This window comes from Aegilops tauschii, chromosome 2 (assembly GCF_002575655.3).
Source record: "Aegilops tauschii subsp. strangulata cultivar AL8/78 chromosome 2, Aet v6.0, whole genome shotgun sequence".
In the NCBI taxonomy this organism is placed as follows: Eukaryota; Viridiplantae; Streptophyta; class Magnoliopsida; order Poales; family Poaceae; genus Aegilops; species Aegilops tauschii.
Window position 1 is genome coordinate 402,448,159 of NC_053036.3, and position 11,347 is coordinate 402,459,505.

At 45.9% G+C, this 11,347-nt stretch overlaps 2 protein-coding genes across 3 annotated transcripts; one reads left to right on the forward strand and one right to left on the reverse strand.

Annotated features, from left to right (window-relative positions):
- Positions 1–4,426: 4,426 nt before the first annotated feature.
- LOC109740537 (26S proteasome non-ATPase regulatory subunit 11 homolog) lies at positions 4,427–7,417 on the forward strand. Of its 2 annotated transcripts, none has more exons than XM_020299589.4 (2): positions 4,427–4,717; positions 5,908–7,417. In XM_020299589.4, exon 2 carries the CDS (start codon positions 5,922–5,924, stop codon positions 7,188–7,190), a length of 1,269 nt encoding a protein of 422 aa, XP_020155178.1. In that variant the 5' UTR covers positions 4,427–4,717; positions 5,908–5,921; the 3' UTR covers positions 7,191–7,417. The 2 variants fall into 2 exon arrangements, with proteins under 2 accessions (XP_020155178.1, XP_020155177.1); XM_020299588.3 differs by having other exon boundaries at positions 4,460–4,717; positions 5,903–7,417.
- Positions 7,418–7,883: 466 nt separating this feature from the next.
- LOC109740543 (probable methyltransferase At1g29790) lies at positions 7,884–10,081 on the reverse strand. Its single transcript, XM_020299597.4, has one exon. The coding sequence runs from the start codon at positions 9,485–9,487 to the stop codon at positions 8,102–8,104; it is 1,386 nt and encodes a 461-aa protein (XP_020155186.1). The 5' UTR covers positions 9,488–10,081; the 3' UTR covers positions 7,884–8,101.
- Positions 10,082–11,347: the final 1,266 nt, after the last annotated feature.

Below are 11,347 nucleotides of genomic sequence, written 5' to 3' on the forward strand. Positions count from 1 at the left end.
TTAAGTCACAGCCCCTCCAACCAGACGTAGCCCTTTGGCAGAAGGGTGAACTGGTCTACCAAATCTCTTGTCGCCATAGAGCACCACTGGTTCTATTTATTCTACTGCATTTCTTTCAGTAGTTATTATTCGTGCTCTATGCCATTAGATTCTCTGATCATTGATTGTTCTATGTCATGTCATTTACTTCACTTATCTTCGTCTTTATTTCTCAGTTGAAAGTTTTTATCCTTGTTCCCTGTGTGTCCCTCCTGTTGCATTTACTTCAGTTTTAGTTATGTTTTGCATCATTCTGTTCCACATGTTTGCATGTTGCATAACCCTCATTGTAGTTAAACCCATTATCATTCAAGCTCGCTCTGTTGTAAATGCTTTTCTTGATGAATATGCCTCTGACGAAGAAATCTGATTCAGTGCATTTCTCTCAATACCCTATTCTGCTGCGTTGTGTGGATTAAGTTTCAAAGATTTCGAAAGAAAATTTTAATCTCCCATTCACCTCCCCCCCTCTGGTCGATATACTCTCGGTCCTAACATCATTAGCAGGAGTTACTGTACCATGATTATCGGGGTGTTACATGGCTCGAGGGATCTATTCCATTGGAGATAGACCTCAGTAGTCATTATCATCACCCTCTTGTAACATCGTCTCACGAGGTGCTCTCACATCAATTTAAAACAAAACAGGAGTAGTGTGTTACCTCAATCATGAGGGCCCAAACCTGGGTACAATCTTTGTGCGAACTCTCCTCTGGTACTTTCTGGATACACTTTCCACCCTACCGAGGGCATTGACGGGTTTCTGCACCATCAGTTGGCGCGCTAGGCATGGCCTGCTTCGGCCGGAGACCGACTCCAGATTGGATCTTCCATCAGGACCAGCGGTCTCGCGTCGGGTAGAGACTCGTTTTCGGCTCCCTCACCTTTATTTAAAAAAGTAAATTATGTATTTAAAAAATGTTAAACACACACACACACACACACACACACACACATATATATATATATATATAAATGTTTCTGATGTATATAAAAAATATACATTGTGTGTGAAAAATATTTATTCCTATTAAAAATGTTCACCATGTATTTTTAAAATGTTGAACATGCAATCAAATAAGTGTTCAAAACTTGTATTTAAAACAAAGTGTTGAGTGTATATTTGGAAAATAGTGAAAACCAAGAAAAAACAAAGGAAAGAAACAAAACCGAAGAAAAGTAAGAAATAAAAGAAAAAAAAACAATAAAACCCGACAAAGAAACAAAAGGAATAGCGAAAAAACGAAGAAACCAAGAAAAAAATAAACCAACTTGTAAAAAAAGGACAAAAAGGAAAAACCAAATAAACAAGGTACAAAGAAGAAGAAAGGAAAAACGGAAGAAAATCGATGAAGAAGTAAAAAACCAAAGAAACCCCGTAAGAAAAGAGAAAAACACAAAACACGACCTGGAGACGGTGAAAACAAAACAAAACACAACACAGAAAAAAAAAACAGCCAGAACAGTGAAAACAAACACAGAACAAATAAAAATAGACGCGCTGCTACAGTGATGGTCCGGCCCGCTCGCACGGGAGCTCCTACTGGACGCTCGTTGCGTCCAACAGGGTGCCGACGCACAGGGGCCACAGGGGGCGACGCGACTTTCGCACAGGCACGTCGCCGCGGTGCGCCGATTGGGCCGGCCCATTGGAATGTGCTGCAAATACCTGGTGATAAATTGCAAAAATTAGCAGGGCGTGATGGCTGGGAATCGAACACAGAGCACTGGCGACTTGCACTAGCGCGCTACTAGCCACTAGGATGGAAGAGCTCAGTTGACCAAACTACAGCGGAAACCTACAAGAACTAAAGAAAGTATAAGACTGTTTGAAAAACATCGTTTACGATTTTCCAAATAGCAAAAACAAAATGTGAATGTTTTATCAAACGCGAACATGATTAGTATTTTTTACAAATTTTGAGATAACTCAAACATTTTTCAACACACAAACGAATTTTGGAGACGCGAACATATTTTTTAGAACGGAAACATTTTTTAAACTACCCAAATAACTGAACAGGAACAATTTTTCAAATTTCAAAACAAAATTTGGAAACACAAACAACTTTTGAATTTCCCAAACATTTTTGGAATTTGTGACATTTCTTTAAAGCACAAACATTTTCTGGATCTTGAGAACAAATTTTGAAACGGAGAACAAATTTGGAAGCACGAACAAATTTTTAAAGCACAAACATCTTTTGAATCTTCAGAACAAATTTAGAAATGAAGAACAAATTTGGAAGCGCGAACAATTTTTAAAGCACGAACATTTTTTGAATCTTGAAAACAAATTTTGAACCCGAACAAATTTGGAATCGCAAACAATTTTTTAAAGCACGAACATTTTTTGAATCTCGAGGACAAATTTTGAAATAGGGAAATTTTTTGAAAAATCCCGAACAAATTTGGAAGCACGAACAATTTTTTAAAGCACAAACATTTTTTTGAATCTTGAGAACAAATTTTGAAATAGGGAACAATTTTGAAAAATCCCGAACAAATTTGGAAGCGCGAACATTTTATGAAATCCGGTATATTTTCTGCATTTCGAAAGTTTTGAACTTTTTTGTGTAACGGGAACAAATTTTGAATTTGGAGAACATTTTTTCGAAAACTGAAAATTTTAAAAAAATACGAACAAAATTTGAATATTTTGAATTTCTTTTGAAAAAAAGAGAAGAAAAAGAAAAGGAAAAAGAAAGAAAACAAACAAAAAATCAGGAACATTTTTTGAAATTGTGAACAAAATTTTGAAAATGTGAAAACTTTTCAAAAATACGAACAAAGTTTGATAAAAAGAACATTTTTTAGAATTCTGAACCATATTTGAACTTTTTGAAAAGCTTAAAAAGAAAAAGGAAAAATATTAAAAAATAAAAAATAAAGAAAACGTGAAAAAAGAAAGAACAGAATAAGACTGAAGAAAAACCAAAAAGAACCAGTAGAAGGAACAAAAGTTTTTTGGAATTACCGTAAACTGGTTTTAAGTTTGTCGTCGCTTTTAGGTTCTTTAAGTTTAGCATTGTTTTTCTTACAGACCAGTTTTGCTGTTTTTAATATCGCGAAGCGAAACCATTCAAATGGGCCAGCCCAGGGTGAGCTGCGCCCTGTGCGAAACGGCGACTACTTGCCGCAGTTAGCGGCGAATAGGGAATTCTCGCTCGCACCGCGCCTCAGGCGAGAGAAGCTACCATCTCGCGTGAAGCGAGCCCGGGCTCAGATAAGTCCAGGTGTGCAACAGTAAAAAAATGAAATAGTAAAAATTACAAAAAATCCAAGTTTTTTTGTGGTGCAACATGCTTATGGACGTGATGTCCATGCAAAATTTGATGAAGTTTGGTCATTCGAGAAGCTCATGGCAAAAAGACAATTTCCGGATGTGTGATAAACTTATTGAAAAAACGTTGTTCACACCTGATTTTTTGTTTTTTGCAAGATCTCCTTGAATGTTCAAACACCCTGAAATTTTGCAGAAATATCATGCATTTGAGCATCTTGCATCACAAAAAAAAAATGTTTTTTTGCTATTCATTAGGTTTTTTACGAGGATACTGTTCACTAGGTATAGATGAGCCCGGAAGCCGCCTCCTCCTCCTCTTCCTCCAAGAAAGAAAGTTAGGGTTTGTGCCTCTCGCTGGCGCCGGTGCAAGTCCGCCTCGTCTCCGGTGGCCCTAGGGCCATGGAGGCGCGGTGGATCCTGGCAAGGGCCGGCGGGAGGGCTCCATTTTTAGTCAATTTTTTCAATCTTGTTAGGGTTTGTGTCCTGCTCAGGAAGGCGAGACGACGGCGGCTCCCTGAAGATGGAATAAAGGTCTTCCTGCCTAGCCCCCGTTCCAGCGATGCATCTAGCATCGTTGGTGGGCGTGTGGAGGTGTGTCTCTGGCCGATCTATCTTTGATGGATTTGCTCGGATCTCGTCATTGTTCGTCTACGTTCGTGTGTCTTCGGTTTGGATCCTTCCGATCTACGTTATTTTTCATCGGCGGCGGTTGTTGTTCTGGGGTGCTGGTCTTATGGGCGTAGCACGAAGACTTCCCGACTGTCTACTACAACAAGTTGTGCCCGACTCCGGCGATGGAGGGGCGATGACGGCGGCGCGCCTTCGGCTCGCTTCAGTGCTTGTAGTCGTCGCTAGGTGGTCTACGAATCTGGATGTAATTTTTATTTCTGGTGTTTGTTGTACTGCCATGATTGAAGATGAATAGATTGAAAGTTTTTCAAAAAAAGAATTTTCGGATATAGCTCCCGCTATTTATTTATTTTTGAGTAAAAAGCTCCCGCTATTGTAGGCTTCTAAATAGTCGCCTGCATGCAATCCTTTGGGCTTACATGGCCTTGGTACTAGTAAGCCCAACAATCCTGTAGGCTGTACCTGAGAACGTATTCGATTATTCGGCCCGCTCTAACTGTGCGGAAACACTCCCGGAAATACCAAGATTATTACTCTCGCACCTTCTCTCCCTTCGTTAGCTCGACTGGCTTCCCCGTTCGTCTCCCCCAGATTTCTCACGCCAACACCGCCGAGCTCTCCCCCGGAAAACCGGAAAACGCCTCCTGGTCTCCGACCCCGGAGGCACGCCACCTCGAAGGAATCCCCCCTCTCCCATTCGTCGTCGTCCACCTCCGCGCTACTGGACAGATCCATCCGTGCTCGGATCGCTTCCTTCTGTTGGTAACGAACCCTAACTTCCCTGGATTATTCGAGACTTTTAGTGTATGATTTCCCATCGCGTTAGCAATCTGACGCAAAAATAAATAAATCTGTGCTTTGGTGGGTAGTTTGTTCTGGATTTCACTGTTGCGGCCTGAGTGGTCTTTGTTAGTACTACTACGCAGAGATCAGGTGCTGGCTCGACCTGGTGTGTGCTGCAAGCCTGTGTGCTTTGTTAGAGTGGAGATATTGGATCTCGCTAAGGGCAGCATGGTTTTCCCCTGTCTTGGCTGTTTATTCTGATATTAGGGTTTAGGGATTCTGGTTATGGTGGTAATTAGACTTAGGAATTCTTGTTACGACCTAGCTTGGTGAAGTGTATTGTCAGTTCTACTGAGTTATAAGAGGCACTGGTAGCACTGTGTTTTACCGTGATGTGCTGAATCGTACACCATATCAATTTTGATTTATTCCAACTTAACACCCCGGATGATTCTTTGTCCAGTTAGATCTTGGGACACTGTTGAGAGACGGTTGATTCTGCCCACTGTTGCACTCTGGGAATTACCCTGCAGATCTGAAGAACATGGTTACACTACCTAACTTAACAAAAGTGGATGAGCTTTGCATGTAGTAGCTTCTTTTGACTAGAACTATTATTATGGAGCTGCAAGGTGAGCGTCTTCCCCACATGCAGTTGCAATGTGGCTGAATTTGTAAATGTCAAGATCATGTGCCCGCTTAGATATTCCAGATAGTGATAGACCTGTCTTAGATAATTGCTAAACTATATTTTCCTTGCTTTCAGAAGAAGGCATATGTATTGATTGGAAATTCATGCACGCCGATATGTTTCCATTTTTTCCTCTATTAGTTGGAGGCATCGTGAGGGCAGGCCTGGCGCAGTGGTGAAGTCCTCCCCACTTGTGCCAAGAGGTCCTAGGTTCGAACCAGCCTCTCTGCATTGCACTTTGCAGGGGCAAGACTAGGTTCCTATAATCCCTCTCCAGACCCCACCTTGTGTGGGAGCTTCTATGCACCGGGTCTGTCCTTTAGTTGGAGGCATCGTGTAGGAAATTCATGCGTGCACTCCGCATTATCTAGTTCCTTGTGTTACTTTGACATCCCCATACCTTTGTTCTAGAAAATTCTGATTTACTCTAATATTTTATAATACTAAGTAACTTCTGTTTATTTTACTGTCAGTTCAGCGTGTGGCCCTTCAATGGAGTCATCATACCTTCCTGCTACTACTGAGTCAATTGCAATGGCTCAGGAGGCTAAGGATGCTTCGGAGTCAATTTCGATCCTTTACCGTGTGATTCAAGACCCATCTTCTTCTGCAGATGCACTGAGAACAAAAGAACTTGCAATTACTAACCTTACAAATTACCTCACTGAAGAGAGCAGAGCTGAGGAGCTGCGAAACCTTTTGACCCAGCTCAGGCCGTTTTTCTCACTGATTCCCAAGGCCAAGACTGCAAAAATTGTCCGTGGAATCATTGATGCTGTTTCCAAGATTCCTGGAACATCTGATCTCCAGATCTCGCTGTGCAAAGAGATGGTGGAATGGACCCGTGCAGAGAAGCGTACGTTCCTTAGGCAGCGTGTGGAAGCAAGGTTAGCGGCACTTCTGCTAGAGAATCAGGAGTACACTGAAGCCCTGACTCTCCTTACTGGTCTTATTAAGGAAGTCAGGAGACTTGATGACAAGTTGCTCCTTGTGGACATAGACCTGTTGGAGAGCAAGCTCCACTTCTCTCTGAGAAACCTGCCAAAGGCCAAAGCTTCGTTGACTGCTGCAAGGACAGCGGCGAATGCCATCTATGTTCCACCAGCTCAGCAGGGCACTATTGATCTGCAGAGTGGAATCCTTCACGCAGAAGAAAAGGATTACAAAACTGCTTACAGCTACTTCTTTGAAGCATTTGAAGCTTTCAATGCACTGGATGACCCAAGAGCTATCTTCAGCTTGAAGTACATGCTCTTGTGCAAGATAATGGTTAACCAAGCTGATGATGTTGCTGGAATAATCTCATCTAAGGCTAGCCTAAAGTATGTTGGTCCGGATGTTGATGCTATGAAAGCTGTAGCTGATGCCTACTCTAAAAGATCTCTCAAGTACTTTGAAACTGCCCTCCGTGATTTCAAAGCCCAGCTTGAGGAGGACCCTATTGTTCACAGGCATCTTTCCTCTTTGTATGATACCCTCCTGGAGCAGAATCTGTGCAGGTTGATTGAGCCCTACTCGAGAGTGGAGATTGGGCATGTTGCACAGATGATTGAATTGGCGGTTGATGATGTTGAGAAGAAGCTGTCGCAGATGATTCTAGACAAGAAATTTGCTGGTACTCTGGATCAAGGTGCTGGTTGCCTCATTATCTTTGAGGATCAGAAGACTGAGGCCATCTTCCCTGCTACACTAGAAACCATTTCAAATGTCGGAAAGGTCGTGGACAGTCTTTACATGAGGTCGGCTAAGATCATGGCTTGAAGGTTGCTAAGCATGTGATAGGCTGTTTGGTATGGGTTCAGCCTTTTCAGTTCCTTTGCTGTCTTTAAGACATGTAATCCTGCATATTGGCACTTGATTTTGCATGTTGGTCGTTATATTGGATCATAGAAAAATCCATCTTGTTCATGAACTGGACCAATTTGTTGTTTTTATGTGGTGGATGTACCGACACTAGCTTGTCCAAACATAAATCATTAGTTCTCTCACTTGCTTTGGTTGGTATGTTGAACTTGTGCTGTTATATCTTTGGGATTTCCATCAGTGTTGAAACTGGGCCTAACATTTATCATAGTATTTGTCAGAGTTGTTAATGCTGTTATGGCATTCCCTTTCAGTTACTGTCTTGTGTGGTTCCTGTGTGGCTACTCTGTTCTTTTATGGTTCTGGGTCGTATGTTCTATTGTGCTTGTGACTGATGAACAAGTGATCATGTGAATTCGTCAGCCATGCGTTTGCTGATGCAGATTTCTGATCGAAGTCAAGGTGCTTCTTTTTTGGCTGATCATTAAACAGAGTTGATGATGCTTAGTACTCGTATAACTCACAACGAAGCCAGTAGGTATCTAAATATGTTATATACATTGTTCTATACTGATTTGGTGAGACTTAAGTATATATGTCGCAGACAGTATATACAAGAATGCATTCACATGTGCTGCATCTGTTGCAGTTCTCCTGGTAATAACGTCTGACATGAATTACGCTGCTACCCGTGCAACGTAGCAGGAAGTGTTATTATCCAACAATTGCGCTAGATTATTTCTCTGTGAATGTCTCAGGAACCATGTAAAATTCGCCACAGTTTCGGCATCTCTTCTCAATTATAAGCACCCAAGATACAGTAAGCAGTCATTAAACAAAATACCAACGTGACACAAGGCTTTATGGGGTCATGTCATGGGCTTCTCTAGCAACGCCGAGACGTACCACTCGTTCCTCTCCGCGCCCAGGTCAAGCTTCCGGCTGGCCTTCCACCGGAGCCGGCGGAAGCCGACGCGGTCGAGGATGGGCACGTACGTGGCGTTGAGCTGCGGGCCGAGGCAGAAAAAGTGGTCGAGCCAGAAGACACCGCCGGGCCGGAGCACCCGGTAGATATCGAAGAACGCGAACTCGAGCACGGCGGCGGGCACCGAGTTGGTGAGCACGTGCATGGAGTGCACGATGTCCAGCACGCCGTCGGCGAAGGGGAGGCGCTGCACGAGGCTGATGTGCAGGGGCAACAGCCCGCGCGACGCCACGAACCGGTTGAAGGGCGCGTCCAGGTCCAGCGTCGTGGTCACCACGGTCACGTTGCGCTCGCGCATCCGCGCCGCGAAGGTGCCGGTCCCGCCGCCGATGTCCAGGCCGATGCGCACGGTGCCCGGCGGCCTGGACTGCAGCACGCCGTCGATGCTGAACCCAGGGCCGCCGTTGTCGGTCAGCCACCGCCGCCGCTCCTTGCCCGCCAGGTCGAAGCAGTCCTTGCAGTCGTACGAACCGCCCCTGCTGTGCGCGCGCTCCACGAGGCAGGTGTAGTTCTTGCACGTGTATGGGGACCAGTTCACGGTCGTGTCGGCCGGGATTGACCAGAGGCTCGCCGGGAGCGGCTTCGGCTCGACGTACCTCGCCGGGGATCGCGGCCGGCAGCGCCGGCGTGGCAGCGGCTCGCACCCCTTGAGCATGAGCTGCAGTGCGAGGGCCTCATCGTCGGGGCACTCGGCGCTGGCGTTGTACGTCATGTACTGCGTGAGCTCCTCCTGGAAGTTGCGGCACGCGAAGCCCAGGCCCGGGAAGAGCTCGTCGGTGCCGAAGTTGACAGAGTAGCCGAGGGGGAGCCGGTGGGGCTCGATGGCCATCTTGAGCTCGCCCGAGGGCTCCTCGGGCCAGCCATTGAAGTCCTGGACCGCCGGCGTATCGCCGTGGACGGCGCCGAGCTTGGCGAGCACGGACTCGAGGAGGAGCGAAGACGTCCCGCACTGCCCCCGGAGGAAGGCCAGCTCCGCGCGTGCCAGCGAGAGCGCGTCGCGGGTGGCGTTGAGATCCCGGAGGAGCGCCGTGGAGTCCCAGAGGTGGATGCTCGGCGCGGAGGCGGGCATGTTGAGCGACAGCGACGCGCCGGAGAAGAGGTACACCGAGACGAGGTTGGTGGCGATGACGACGAAGAGCATCTTGAGCTTGGCGTGCCGAATCGCCGGCCGCGCCGGTCGGTGCCCGTGGCTGTCCACGCCGCCGCCCATCGCCGCGCCGAGCTGTTGCTGCTGCGAGGTGGTGGTGATCCGGTGCTTTGTCCCGTGCATGACCACACTTGCTGCGCGCTCGCGGTCTGAAGATCGGCAACAACTAGCTCTAGCAGTCTAGTAGTGTTCCTCGAGATCGGCGATGCTCCCCTTGCTACGCTACGCTGTTTCCGCATTATCGCACCCGGAAACTGCTACCCAGTGTACGTGCTACTTCAGTTCATTATGCATCTGCATCTGACATGCATGTCAAAACGGTGGCTGACAATTTAATCCGGGGTTTACAAAATTACAAGTGAAGCTTTGAGGCACACTACTTTTGACTTTGGATGTGTGACTGGTTGCTTTGGGAGGAGAAAAGGGTGGCAACTTTGCTTCGAAAGGCATGCTGTGGCCGGATCCACAAGTCGGCGAGAGATGCGTGTTAAGCAAGAGGGAAAAAACTATTAAGGGGTTTAAGCCCTATCTACCATATCGGTGTGTCTAGGTCTAGGTCACACTTAACCAAGTCTAAGTCAAGTGATATAACATGTAAGAAAAAAAAAAGAAAAAGAATATTTTGCACGGATCTCAACATAAGATCCTACGTCGTCCAGCCACAATCGTTTTGCGCTGCCTCCCACTTTTGTGGAGCTTTTCCGCCCAACCCCGATGTTGCGGGCCGTCCTGGCCCCGATGACCGGCAGGATGGAAAGCCCCACCCCTGCTGCACCTCTGGCCACCCTCGCCAGCATTGGAGACCCACCGTCGGCCACAAATTAGGTGTCACAAGTCACAACCACTAAAAAGCCGGCGGCAAGGCAACAACATCATCGACAGCGATTCGTCGGCAGCGGCTGTCGCAACTATTGCGCCGCCACAACCTCCCGACCGCCCTTTTCCCAGCCGACTAGCAAACTTGAGAGTCAATCGTCGACCAATGCGGTGAACAGCACGACGTCGGTGCGAATAAGAAGAAGGTTGTGGTCGCCTCGACGCTTCCTCATCGCCCTCTCGTGGTGCCTGTGAAAGTGCATCTCATCCCCTAGGTGGATTTTGATAATTAATGTCAATATATCTCAAGGAACTAATGCCTATTACAACTTCATCTCAGGAAAGTTCTTCAGGTTGCAATAAAGGAAATGGAAGGGTGGCCCCATAATTTTACATGAAGACATGTGTTGGCCAAGCCCAAGGATTCTTCATTTCATTGAAGTGATCACATTGAGTCCATAGGCATGTTGACACTATCAAAAGGGGATAAGGATATTATGATGACTTTTTTTCTTTGAGTGTTTAAAGATCAACTTCCAAAAGCCCCCAAAAGCCCAGATTTCTCCACTATATCTACCCAACTTTCATACTTCGAAGTTGTTGAGCTCTTCAAGTTGGAACCGTCAAGTAGTTCACCAGATATAGTTGTTGCAAAAGCCTAGCTTTTCAAGTGTGCCAACTATTCCGCTCGGAACTGTCGAAGCACATGTCAAACCTTATGTTGCCCTCTCAGAATTTCTAAAGCTCTCCAACCAAAATTTCCTAAGTGGTTATGGAGAATGTGAGTCTGCCAAGGTATGTACCTCGGAGCCTTCGAGCCGCTTCCATTCGGACTGACCGGGTCATTTGAAAGTTGACGCTTTCTGTACATGTCGGAGCCTCCAAGCTCATAACTCTAGAGCTTTCGAGTTGTGTAATAAAATTGGTAATGGTCAAATTTCTTGTCCAGCCTATTTATGCCCTACCTATCCCACATGTTCACTCAAAGCAAACCGCACTCAGATCATATATGTTCTGAGAGAGAACTCCACCTCCTTTGTGCTTATTTCAAAGGGCTTTCTAAACCAAGAATCCAAGTCAATCCTTTGCGATCTAATCCCCTCTTGCTTTTCCGCTCCTACATCTCCAATCCAAAAGTCAGATCTTGTGAGAGTTTTGAGTGTTGAG

Coding starts and splice junctions, on each gene's coding strand:
- LOC109740543 (XM_020299597.4), bottom strand. CDS start 9,487: ATGCACGGGACAAAGCACCGGATCACCACCACCTCGCAGCAGCAACAG.
- LOC109740537 (XM_020299589.4), top strand. CDS start 5,922: ATGGAGTCATCATACCTTCCTGCTACTACTGAGTCAATTGCAATGGCT.